At 37.3% G+C, this 13339-nt stretch overlaps 1 protein-coding gene across 4 annotated transcripts in view; it reads right to left on the reverse strand.

Annotated features, from left to right (window-relative positions):
• Positions 1-6506: 6506 nt before the first annotated feature.
• Positions 6507-13339, reverse strand: part of AKAP11 (A-kinase anchoring protein 11) — a 52163-nt gene continuing 45330 nt past the window's right edge. For all 4 annotated transcript variants that reach the window (XM_010374493.2, XM_030922139.1, XM_030922137.1 and 1 more), the window contains 2 exons: positions 11944-12104; positions 6507-10569 (listed from right to left, as the gene is read on the reverse strand). In XM_010374493.2, coding sequence (XP_010372795.1) covers positions 10429-10569; positions 11944-12104 — 302 coding nt within the window. In that variant the 3' untranslated portion in view covers positions 6507-10428. The remainder of the gene's footprint in view (positions 10570-11943; positions 12105-13339) is intronic.

A 13339-nucleotide genomic window follows, 5' to 3' on the forward strand; every position in this document is an offset into this window, starting at 1 on the left:
TAGTGCAATGGACAGAACTTGGGCATTGGAACCTGTCAGGCCTGGGCATTCATCACCACTATGCCCATTGGGTAAGAAATGTAACCCCTCTGAGTCTGAGCTTCTCACACGAAAAACAGAAATAATAATGACAGGGTTGATACTGGATTCAATGATAGGAAATGCTTGCCATAGAGAGTAAACAGGAATTATTATATGAACCTGCATTGCATTTAGGTGCTCACTCTTTCTCTTTCATTTTCTATTTTAATTATTTTAAACAGTGCTTCTTCACTATTTCCTTATGAGCTCAATTTCCTTCTTACAAAACTAATATGTCCTTCAGCAGTTTTTTTCGGCACAGTTCATTGTAAACTCTTTCAACCTATTAGAAATTACTTTAAATTTACATTCACTCTTGAAAAATAGTTTTGAAGGATATGAAATTCTAGATTGACTTTTTAAAAATCAGCACTTTGAAGACATTATTTCCTTTTGGCTTCTATCGTAATATTTGAGCACACCACTGGGAATCAGTTTTGTTTTGCAGGTAACCCATTCGTTCTCTCTGGTTGTCTTTAAGACGATCAGTGTTGCAGATTTTTTTTGCACACACATGCATGATGTGAAATATATTCACAGAATTGCTTAGAATCTATATGGGCAGTTTAACCACCACCCGAAGTCAAGAAAACAGAATATTGTTGGCAACATGGGAGGCTCCTGTACCTCCTTCTCCCCTAGAAGTAACCACTATCCTTACTAAATGATTTGGTCATTTCCTGTTTTTTGAAACTTTCAGATTTGTATCCATCTACAAGTTACAAAATCCAATCTAAGTTTTGAAAGGTCACCTATAGAACAGTGTTGATGGAACAGAAACTGGTAACAGTGGTTATCTCTGGGGGTGGTGGGGGTGCTCGGTGGCTAGAGAGTGGTGAGAGGGATACTTGTCACTACATTCTTATACCTTTTGGAATTTAATACCATATGCACATATAACCCTTTCAAGAAGATAAATTAAAAATGTAAAAGAAAACTAAAAGGATATTAACAGTTAATCACATGGAGCTAAGCAAAAAAATTAAAAGTCCTTCATGTAAATTAAAATAGTAAAAGTAATTAAGTTGGATAAAATATGAAACATCTGGAGGCGCAGTGGCTCACACCTGTAATCCCAGCACTTTGGGAGGCCAAGGCGGGTGGATCACCTGAGGTCAGGAGTTTGAGACCAGCATGGCCAAGATGGTGAAACCCCGTCTCTACTAAAAATACAAAAAATTAGCCGGGCGTAGTGAATGGGCACCCGTAATCCCAATTACTCTGGGGGCTGAGGCAGGAGAATTGCTTGAACCTGGGAGGCGGAGGGTGCAGTGAACGCAGGTCGCACCACTGCACTCCAGCCTGGGTGATGGGGAAAAAAAAAAAAAAAGAACTCCTTGAAAGCATTTAAACAGCTAGTAAGCTGTTTGGATAAAGCCTAAACATTATTTATCTTCAAAGTTTTCTCTCGTTTTTGCAAAAACTCCAGAAGCCGCCTTATTAATACACCCACAACCTCTTGAGGTGTATTATTCAGGATGCAATGGGTCAAATATCTAGCAAAAGCAAAGCACCCCAAAAAGTAAACCACTGAGCATTCAAAGCCCCTGTTTCACCCTAAGAATATCTGTCAAATCTGAAGGAAAAAAAAAAAAAAAAAGCTGTGATACAGGATAGTATTTTGGCAGACTCACAAGGCCAGAAAGGCAAAAAGTCAGTTCTCCCCACCCGCTCCGACAAAGGGATTCTCATAAACTATCCCCTCTCTACTGGTAACCCCAGTTACCAGTTACACCTTCCAGACACAGGCCCTGGCCTGGACATGCAGCACATCAAGCCACCAGAGGGATCCAAAACCCTCAAAGCTTGAATTTAAATTAAGGAGCTCCAAGACTAGGTGTGCCCCCAGGCACCTGCCAGAAGCAAATGAAAATCCTCCAAGATACCATCATCCTTGGTTTTTGCTCTGGGATTTTAAATCAAGTTCTTTTGACCCCAGAGCCCAGGTTCTTACAGCTTTACTAAATGACTGGAAAAAATTAAGTAGTGTGTGGGAAAGGACGTGTTGGAACACAAAGGTCACATAATCCAAAGTTATAAGCTGTTTGGATTTCTTATCAAAACTTGCAGGAGTGATCAGCCAGCACTGCGGAAACCTCTCCAAGAGCCAGAAACGCTCCTTTTCACTAAGGGGGTCTCGCCCATATTGCAAAGCTCCAATTTTTAGAGCACGAGCTGAAATCCACTGCTAATTTCTCCCCATGGGATCTTATCCCCTCCACTAGGGTCACAAGTTTCAATCTGTCTCCACTAAAAGCTCTTCATATATTTAAAGGCAGTTTTGAGGTTACTCCTACATCTCTCCTTCTTTAGGCCAAATAGCCTTTTTTTCTTTCACTGAAAACTCATTTAACACATTTTTAGCTCCTTAGTCTCATTAGACAGTCATGGATGTGGATGGTTCCATGTATCTCTGTCCTTTGTAAAATGGTATCTGGAACTAAACACAATACTCTAGGCATGGTCTGGAAAGCAGTGTCAAGCGAAGATGACCATCAGCCATGTCTTGGACTTAAAACCAATGACTGTGGTGTAACAAACTACAAACACATTCTTGGACCACCTGGCTGACAGCCAGCTAGATGTGTGTTTCTCAAGATGTGTCACTTCTCTCCATGTTCCAGCCAAACTGGTCTTTGGTTTCCAAAGAAGTCCCATACTCCCAGGCATTTGTGCATGGCTTTTATCTAGTGGAAACCTCTTCTCCCCACCTGCCCTTCTCACCTCCACCCTCCCACTCCCCTTGTCTGGTTGGTTCCTACTCAGCTCAAACCTAGCTTAAGCCTCAGAATGGCTTTAGGGAAGCATTGACTAGATGCCTCTGTCTTTAGCTTCCAACACCTTTAAACAACACTAATTAAGTATTTACCTCACTTCATTATAAGGTTGATGAGAAAATAATGATTTCATTATATGGCATTTTGCTTAAAGTTGCAGTTTCTAAGATTCTCTCAATGACATAAGCGAGGACTTAACTGTACACAATCACTCATTTAATGACTCTGCCTCACTAAACAAGAAGCTCCATAAAGGCAGGGACTATTTTCATCTCCAACCACTCTGTACTTATGCAAGACCTAGTATCTACCCCACCTTATTAGAGCACTTAGCCATTTGGGTCTATGAAGGCCTAATTGGATCTGTCTTCCCACATACTACATCTCACCAGTTCTGTATCACTGCAGACTTTGTCACTCAACCAAGGGCCCCATCCTTCTGGAAGCCATGGCTTCTTAGGGTTCAAGGACACTGAAGTCCATTGAGTTTCAGATTAAGCAGCTTAATTGACCTCCCAGCGTTTGTCACAAGCCATCTAAAATTGACTCAAAGAAGATTTATAGGTTGGAAAAGCTATTGTAACATCACGATCTCCTGGAATCCACATTCACCTGCCACAGCCACCTACATCCCATTATAAACAGAAAAGAGGTTGAGGTTAATTGTAGATATTAGTGGTTCTGATGGCCTTTTTTTTTTCCTGATAGCCTTGTGACCCTTCAAAGTCCACAGCATTTTAAGCTCTTACTGGATTTAAGCTTACAGGATTCCTTAGCATCAGTTCCCATATATTTAGAAGTCCTGGGTTCATATAATTTACTAAGTAACAGGGAAATAACTAAGTTTATATCAAGAGAGCCATAAAAATATAGTATTTGGAGGAAAATATTTAAGCCCTAGTTATAAAAAGGCAATATGTAAACACAGAACCTCCCCACCTTTGGAGGAGAATGTCAAATCCATCGTTTGGTCAAAGGACAAAAGGAAGAAATAGACTCAAAAGTCTCTTATCTGCTCTCTCAGTTTATTTCAACTGTTTGAATATTATCCCTCAGTATGGTTACTATATAATACTCGAATGCTTTTTGACATCCTTGATGAGCTTACTCCAACCAAATCTTCACAGCTGGATAAAAAGGCCATACATGAAATGGCCTTTGACACTGATATGATCTGGATGTGTCCTCACCCAAATCTCATGTTGAATTGTAATCCTCAATGTTGAAGGTAGGGCCTGGTAGGAGTTGATTGGATCGTAGGGACAGTTTCTCATGGTTTAGTATCATCCTCTTGGTATTGTCCTCACAGTAGTGAGTTCTCACAAGATCTGATCATTTAAAGGTGTGTAGCACCTCTCCCATCCTTCTCTCTTGCTCCTGCTCCCACCATGTGATGTGCCAGTTCCCCCTTTGCCTTCTACCATTACTGGAAGCTTCCTGAGGCCTCCCCAGAAGCAGATGCTACCATGCTTCCTGTAGAGCCTGCAGAACCGTGAGCCAATTAGATTTCTTTTCTTATAAACCACTCAGTCTCACGTATTTACAGCAATGCAAGAACTAATCCAGACACACAGCACTGACCTCCAGGTAGACAATGATCTATTAACCACAAGCCTTTGGGAACACATTTCTCAAAACGTTAGGAAGCCACAGTTATTCATTCCTTCTCTCCATATAAAAATGCCTCATTAAAATCTAGATACTGTATCTCTGATCCTCTAATATGTCAAAATAACCCTACTGAAAATGAAATGTAAATCTGACAGACTCTGCTCTTGGTAAACCTATGCTGGCTCTCCCTTATCCACATACTTAAAAAAAAAAAAACAAAAAACAAAAAAACTATGCTTTTAACAATTACTATTTGTTTTCTACTCAGGAGCAATAGACTCAGCAAGTTTGTAATTTCTAGAATGTTCCTCCCCTTTGAGCAACCCTAGAGAATGAGTCACTAGAATGTTGTTCAAATTTTCTAAGCACATTATCTTATCTGCTTTAAGTCAGTGGGTGCATCTCAACTGTCTATAAGGCCCCAGCAGGCAACAGAAATGAGGGAATTGGAGTAAGTCATGCCAGAGGCAAAAAGAGAACTTACTCTGGGATTAAAGGGGCAATCACTATTCAGCTCCTGCTAAATTGTTGCCAACATAAGAGCCCAATCACTGCTTCAGGGCTTTCAATTGTTTCAAGATGAAAATACAAAACTTATTTAAATGTTAAATCTTATTTTTAAGTTTGGTAACTATTTTTGAAAGATTCTACACCAAACCAAAACATACAGATGGGCAGAATTCAGTACACAGAAGTCTGGGTTTAATCCCTTGCTTTAACAAATTCATTTATGTTTAGAAGGGGGTAGGGGTGCAGAGGAATGAGTTAAAAGTCAAAATTGGGGCTTCAACCCCCTCTTGAAACTGTTTTTCACTCTCTCCAGTCTAAAATATTAACCCCCTTGACCAAAAGTTAGAGGCGATTATAAAATTACAAAGGATAAAGAAGTGCAAAATATACTCTTTATTGTTCTTGCTGTAAACTCGATGCAAAAACACTGATTTTTATCAACTTTTTGTATTATAGGAACAACAGTACATTCATCCTTAGATAAATGACCTCTCCATCACACTTGACAAATCTGAGGTAATTCAAGCCCTGTCCCTCACCTTCCTCTGTCCTAAGATACAAATCACATATGATCCCTCTGCGTAAACTGTCAAAAGTCCTTTGCCACATTTCCCATTCCTTTTGAGCCATATTTCCTTTTTGGCATTATAATCTACGGAATCTTGCTTACTTCTTGTCAGCACTTTTGGTTTTCTTAGTGACCGGGTGCACTTACACCCAAACATTCTTATTGTTTGCTATTATTTCCTAGCATTTTAAAACATTCGTGAAAAACATTTTAAAACGATTTCCTAATTTCTGGGCTTAAATTACATTAAGATAGGGCACAGTAAAACTATTTGTATGATATTACAGTGTTAGGTACATATAATTATGCATTTGTCCAAACCCACAAATGCTTAACAGTGAACTCTAATGTCAACTATGGACTCTGGATGATAATGGTGTGTGTGTCAACGTAGGTCCACAGATTGTAACAAATGTCCCACTCTGTTGCGGGGTGCTGACACTGAAGGAGGCTGGGGAAAGAGGGTATATGGGAGCTCTGTATTTTCTGCTCAATTTTGCTGTGCCTAAAAGTGCTCTAAAAATAGTCTATTTAAAAGGAAAAAAAAATTCTTAGGACAAAGTCAAATCCATTAGTAATTAAAAAAAAAAAAAAAAAAACCGGCAGCTAACTTTTAAGTATCCTGTGTACACGGTTTAACAGAGGTATGGTCTTACTATGGAAAGAGTGTTCAAACCAGGCTAGAAGAATTTCATAGCCATGTTCATATTCAAGGCAACCATAATATTCTACTTTGCATTAAATCCAAGCAGGTTGGGCAACCAGCCTTTTAAGTCACTGTGTCCGCATTCAGGGCATCTATAAGTAGGTAGAATCTAGTGTCCAGTTGAAAATATTTCTAACTTCTCTTGTTCTCAAAACCATGATCTAGCACTTCGGTCCTCTTGTGTAGTCTTCTGTCACAGTGGTCCCACTCATTACAGAGCAGTTAATGAGATACTATAGAATGAAAACCAAGACCAAGTATTTCTTAAATTTATTGAAGAACTCTTAGTTGGGAGAAGAAAGATCACAGGCTTAAACAATTGTAAGATAAAAGAACAATTAATTGCAAATAATTACAAAAGTAATTTCTGAAATTTTTTGAGCCACTGCTAAAACAAAATTTTAGTGCATCTCAAAGTTCATGTTTTGTTAAGTGAACATATTAAATTACTGAAGAGCAAAAGAGAGTTACTGTTACACAGTACAAGATCTTAATGTAGTAACTGAGCACAGCCAAATAAACAGCTATAATTATTCCAAGCTGCTTTTGCTATGTATCTGGTATATTAAACAAGAAAGTGGATTACTTTTAACACTGCACAAGTAACCAAAGGTAGCAAATCCAGCAATATTAAAACCGGATATTAAATAGTATTCAAACATTACAACAAAAACAAAATAAGAACCTCTAGAACTACAACTCTACCCTATGAAAGGAACGTACACAGATGGTTAAAAAAAAAACGATAAATAAATAAAGTGACAAGAGTGACTAATTCTGTATCCACATCTTCAGAGCAGGAATACAGTAAATGAGTAAATGCTTAGAGGAGTTTTGCTGAAAATGAGAAAAATTCATCTCACTTTAGTATAATTTTTCTAAATTCTCACTGAAGCTCTAATTCTCTTGTGCTGGTGACAGGTGGACAGGGTATTTAAATGCCAAATATTCTCCCTACACCCTGAGTATGGATGCATCAGTTGTTTAAAATTCTGTGGAAAGTTTCCTTAGAAAAACATAAAATTTAAAGTGATATACTGATGGGAAATTGAATATAGTAATTGTGGAAGAATATCAGCTAAATAATTAAGTAGACATTGAAATGAAGAATCGCGGTTAAACTCTGCATTTGGGAAATGTGCACTAATGTCAGCCTTCTAATATCAAAGTCAGGTAAGTAAACTATCTTTCACTTTATACATAGTGCATTTAGTAAGTAAATTCTCTTACCAGCAACATAAAGCCGTTGTTGGAGCAAAATTAAAGTATTAAGATGTGAATTAACTTATAACAAATATCTGAAGGGTAAGTGGAACATTTTTCAAAGTATAAAGATGTTATCACATATATTCACCATGAATCCTCTTAAAGGTTTTATAATGCCATTAAATTATATCAAACATCCAACAGATATTGTTATTTTCTTCTGTGATTTATAAAGGAAACCTTCCTTTTGTATAAATCAGAAATATTTTAAATATCAACCTTAACACCAAAATATACATGTAATTTTAACTTGGTTTAGGAAAACATGAAAGAACTGTCACATTTTGGTGTGAACAAGGTTCTGAAAACCCCCTATCAGAGGTCTCATTCACTTTTTTCCACATACCATTTGAAGGTTATGAAACTGGTAAACAGAGAATTCAGCTCAATGTACATCAAAACTTTAACAGTTCTGAAAAAGATTTCATAAGGGCCAAAATGTACAGCACAGCAATATTACAATGTTACAGTAGAAATACGTCAAGCCAATTTGTAATAAAATAAGAGAGTTGTCTTCAAAAGAGCGGTTTGACTACAGAACAACCAAATAGATCTAGAACATCTTTGGAAAAACCACGAAGTGCCTTTAAAGAAAGTTAAGTTTAGACTATACTTAATTAAAAGATACTGCTCTAAACTCAAAATTCTTTTCTCTATATAAGGAAGTTTGACACTTCTTTTCGCACTTGCCAATATTTAATATTTTTAACTCACACTTCTTTTCACGTCTGCCAATATTTGATATTTTACTCTATGCCCCTGCACTGAATTGATGTAAGTGTGAAGTTCCACTATTATTATTACCACACATGCTAATACCTAATAACTGGTCTGTCATTATGTAGTGGTTAAATAAGCAAATGCTGAACTCGGCACAGCTCTAGCAAAATGCAAAGGAAATAAGAATAAGAAAAGTCTCACCTCAGAATGATTACACCATAAACAGAAGTAAACATTTTCAAACACAAAGTTTTACAAAATAATGTATTGTCACTTTGAAAGAAATTCAGAACTCTATTTTGCTGTTGATCAAACCTGTGCATACACTCAAGTTACTAAACACAATTTGATAGATACTTGTAAAAATGCATTCTAAACTTAATAATCAATTAATTCATAATTAACAAGAGCAAACATTCCTAGTCCTAACATTTAAAAACCCAGTCCAGTGCAGCCACATCTCAAGTTCTGAAAAGCTAAAGGCAGAAACAATTCTGGTTATACAATTACTGCATTTCTCCACCTTAAAAAACACTTGAAAAAACTTCAGGAAACTTTATATTAAGGCTTGCTGTATTTCTGTATCTTAAATTGAGAAAAATCAAAACCTACAATGTTACCTTAAGTTATTTAAATAGCTTTTGGCATTTTTCTTAAAAAGCAAATTTGAATCTTTCACTATAAAACATTTCTACATTCACAATTACTAATTCACATTAATGTAAGTGCCCTTATTCCCTATTCCTTGGCAGGTGCTATGTCTTCTACATTATGTGCAGCTTTCAGGTCAGTGCTCAGAAAAAAATGAAAATGTAATGGAGCAAAATCAAAGTCCCCACAAAAAGTGATTTATCCTAGATTACAAAATCCAGTAGTGGAAGAACCAACATTTACACACCCAAATACACACACATCCACACATACACAGGACACAGCGGGAGGTGAGAGAGTGGGGGTGGGAGGGGGAGAGAGGTGGGGGAGGTGAGAGTTGGGGGAGAGGGCAGAGAGTGGGGGAGAGGGCAGAGAGTGGGAGGAGGGGAGAGACAGACAAAAGCAAAACACAACCTTGGTCCTCTATTCATGCCAACTTGCAGTTTCTGGACACAAACTAGTAGGAAATGTAGAGCCCAGAAAGATCATGTCAGAGAACTTGACAAGACAGTGTAGATATGGTGGGGGGTAGGGGGATCCCAATTTTTCAACCATATTTTTGGTAGAGAGTTTTTTTTCAAAAATCCAACAATAAAAACTACTGGCTTCTCTAAATGCATTTCCATATTAATATTAATTTTTAAAATTTCAACAATTTTATAATTTTTCACTTGTAAGATAAGCTGGGAACCCAAAATTGTCAAAAAGAGGAATAAAAAATCTTACTGCACAATCTTTATAGGCGTTTTATTTTAAAGCACCTTTTAAAATCTTAACAGTGGGTTTCTAAAAAGAAAACAGTAAAATAAAAGAGGGAACAAACTGGCAAGGTTAAAGTACTCCTTTACACACACACACACACACACACATCACTTTCATGCCAGGATGACTGGCAGCATTGGCAAATAATGTCATCTGATGAAAGGATGGGTGAAACTATCACTTATAGTGTTTATAGAAACCTAAAATACTAATGTTTCTGCTAAGAAATTAGTTTGGGGAAATCAAAAAGCTACCAATAGCTGAACTATGAAAATGAAACTGATTTTAAAAACAGGAAAGACCAAAACTCTACTAGAAATTTAAAAAAATCAGCCTCAATTTTATTTTCTGATGTCAGACTAGTTATTAATTAGATACCATTTGTTTGCAAAGAAGCAAAATTATAACTATCACTGGAACCTATCCTCAGCCACTTCAGTGCAGTTTCTAGCAGCACTATTTGGATACAAAAAGAATGTGGTCAGACAATGCCCCTGAAAACCCCATGGTTAGACCTTCCTTCAAATACATGTTCTTAGGGTCTTGACACACTACACATATGTACAGAAGAATAAATGAAGCTAGTATTTTGACAGAGATTACAAAAGTATGAACTATATACAACGAGTGATAACCCAAAGCACTTAGAAAGCTATATTTACTTGCCTCCCAACTGACTGACAATGTTAATATTCACTATTCAAATTTTATCCTAAACACCTTTATTGGCTTGTTCCCCTCCCCAAATACTAAAATATACTAGTTTGGGGTTTGCTCTATGCATTTTCCAAGAGCCAATCAAACAGCGACTTGCATCTCTCCTCACTGGAAGCTTTTTCCATCACTTCATAGTACTGAAGCACAGCCTGCAGGAGGTCTCCCACTTTCCATCCTTTCTCTTGTAATTGTTTTGAAAGCTAAGAACGAAGGAAAGATGTGTCAAACATTAACCAAAAACAATTTTATAACAAAGCTTTTATTTTTAGCTGAAACTAAGAATCCTGCTGTTTACAATTAAATAGTTTCCTAATTATAACAACAAGGTCTTCCCCTCTAAACCGCTACCCCTTTACCCAAATGAAACATTTTCCCTTCTTCCGCTATATAAACACATCTCCTCCAGAGAATGACACTTTGGGATCGCTGGAGACAAAGCTCTACAAACCTCACCAAGCAAATAGCGTGGGAGTGCAGAGGCTGAGTTTCTACAGGAAATTCTTCACCTAACTAAATACAACTGCCACACCCTCAATTAGAACATAAAATAAAGACAATGTCAAGCTCAAAAAACAGATGTGGATTTTCCTTCCACAACATATAGTGTGGTATTTTTCTGGAATACACACTCTAGCCTCAATGGAAACATGGCTTTGTAAGTTAAAAAATGTTAAATGTTTCAACATACATACATATATACATAAATACAGGTTTAAATAAATCCTGTTGTCCCACTCATGACATGCCTTTGTTCATTTCTTTTTCTACTAAGTTCTGTAAAAGCTCTTAAGTTTTGAAAGATCTGTAAGTTAAATTCTGAAAAACTAATTTTGTGTTAACATATATATGCTTAACCTTTTTAAAAACAGCTTTATTGAGATAAAACTCACATAACATACAATTCACCCAAAGTGTCTTAGTCAATGGTTTTCAGTATGTTCTCCAAGTTGAATGCAACCATCACCACAATGAGAATATTTCTACCACACCAAAAGGCAACTTCCAATAAAGAAAGTTATGCAACAAAAACCTTAAGACTGTAAACTGAAAATCTTGACTAATAAGGTACTTGGCACATAGTAAGCATCTTGTTTAAACTTTTATCGACTTTTAATTATGACAGTTTCTCATATGAATGAAACTGGATTATCAGAGAAAGAGATATATTATTAGGTACAAGTATTAATCAATTAAATACAGAGAACAATTCAACTTTTTCATAGGAACACACACAATGCTTATTAATAGCATCTATCTTTGAGAGCTTAGTGTTATGCCAGGCATTAGACTAAGCATTTTTTTAACATTATATTTAATCCTCATAAACCCCTGTAAGGTAGATTCTATATTCATTTGCATAGTACAGTTAGGGGCAATGAGACAGACTGGTGAACCTGCCTCTGGTTACCCTGCTAGAAAGAGGCAGAGCTGATGTCTGAACCCAAACTGTTGGATACTACAGTCTAAGCATTTAACCACTCTGCCATCACCAGGCATCTTGTTAGACCAACCACATGACAAGAACATCATCTACTGTTAAATGTATACTAACTCTCTATAAGGTAGGTACTTACTAGCATAAACTCCTTATTTGCAGAGTCATGAAAATAAAGTTCTGCAACTTCAGCCTCAGAGGCAATGAGCCATTGAAGAATAATCCTTAGCTGGGGGTCTACCGTGCGTGGCTCCATGTCAATATTCGTAATTAGCAGTGTCTTTCCATCTTGCCCCAAACCTAATATTTAAATGTAAACAATATAAAGTAAAACTCATCAATTTAACTCTCAATACTCTGGTTGTCAAGTAGATACAAATATTTTCCCTTTCTTAGGATTCTAATGAATGGTGAAAAAACACCCATCTTTTTCTAACCACACCATAACCTCAACTAAAACTTTTAAAGGGCAAAATAATGTAAAACAAAGGAACAACTTTGATCATTTATTGATTGCAAAAATATAAAACACCATTTTAACGTAATGAATTCAAGTTCTATAAATACCATAATTTGATATAAATTATGACCAACGGGTTACAGAGAAAATAAAACTATAAAGCTATCATTACAATTAAAATGAGGCTGGGTATGGTGGCTCAGGCCTATAATCCCAGCACTCTGGGAGGCCGAGGTGGGCAGATCACTTGAGGCCAAGAGTTCAAGACCAGCCTGCCCAACATGGTGAAACCCCATCACTACTAAATATACAAAATCCAGCCAGGCGTGGTGGCACATGCCTGTAGTCCCAGGTACTCAGGAGGCTGTGGCACAAGAATCACCGGAACCCAGGAGGCAGGGGTTGCAGTGATCCGAGATTGTACCACTGAACTCCAGCCTGGGCAATGGAGCAAGACTGTCTCAAAAAACAAAACCCCACAAAAAAAATCTCAAAGAAGAGCAGCAACATTTGTGCAGCACATATTCCATCCTAAGTATTGTTCTAAGCTCTTTATATGTACAAACTCCTTTAATCCTCACAACCACTCTATGACGTAGAAACTATTATCGTATCCATCCTACAGGTGAGAGATCTGAGGCAAAGAGAGCCCCAGAGTCCTCCAGTGGGGAAGTGGCTGAGCCAGGACATTTACACAGGCAGTCTAGCTCCATGCTCTTAATCACTCATTCTTCAGACAAAACTGGGGGGAAATGCCATATGCAACCACTTACACCCAAAGCCGGATCAGGGAATTTTCTGGTATACTCTTAAGTATCAAGATTATCTCTAATTTATTTTCTTTTTTTATGGTACTTTTGTTTTCATCACAAAGAGGGATCCATCTCTGTTGATGGAAATAATGACTTGTGGGCCAGTATCATGCATTTAACATTCCTGCTGCTTAATGATACCTGAGCAATACGGAGTGCTGAGACCAGGACCCCTCCACCCCTTAACACACACAAGAGGTGAGCACCAGGGCATGCTGGCAGACATCATGCCAATATGTACCAGTAATGGAAAGACTGTTGAC

This window comes from Rhinopithecus roxellana, chromosome 18, assembly GCF_007565055.1.
Source record: "Rhinopithecus roxellana isolate Shanxi Qingling chromosome 18, ASM756505v1, whole genome shotgun sequence".
NCBI lineage: Eukaryota > Metazoa > Chordata > Mammalia > Primates > Cercopithecidae > Rhinopithecus > Rhinopithecus roxellana.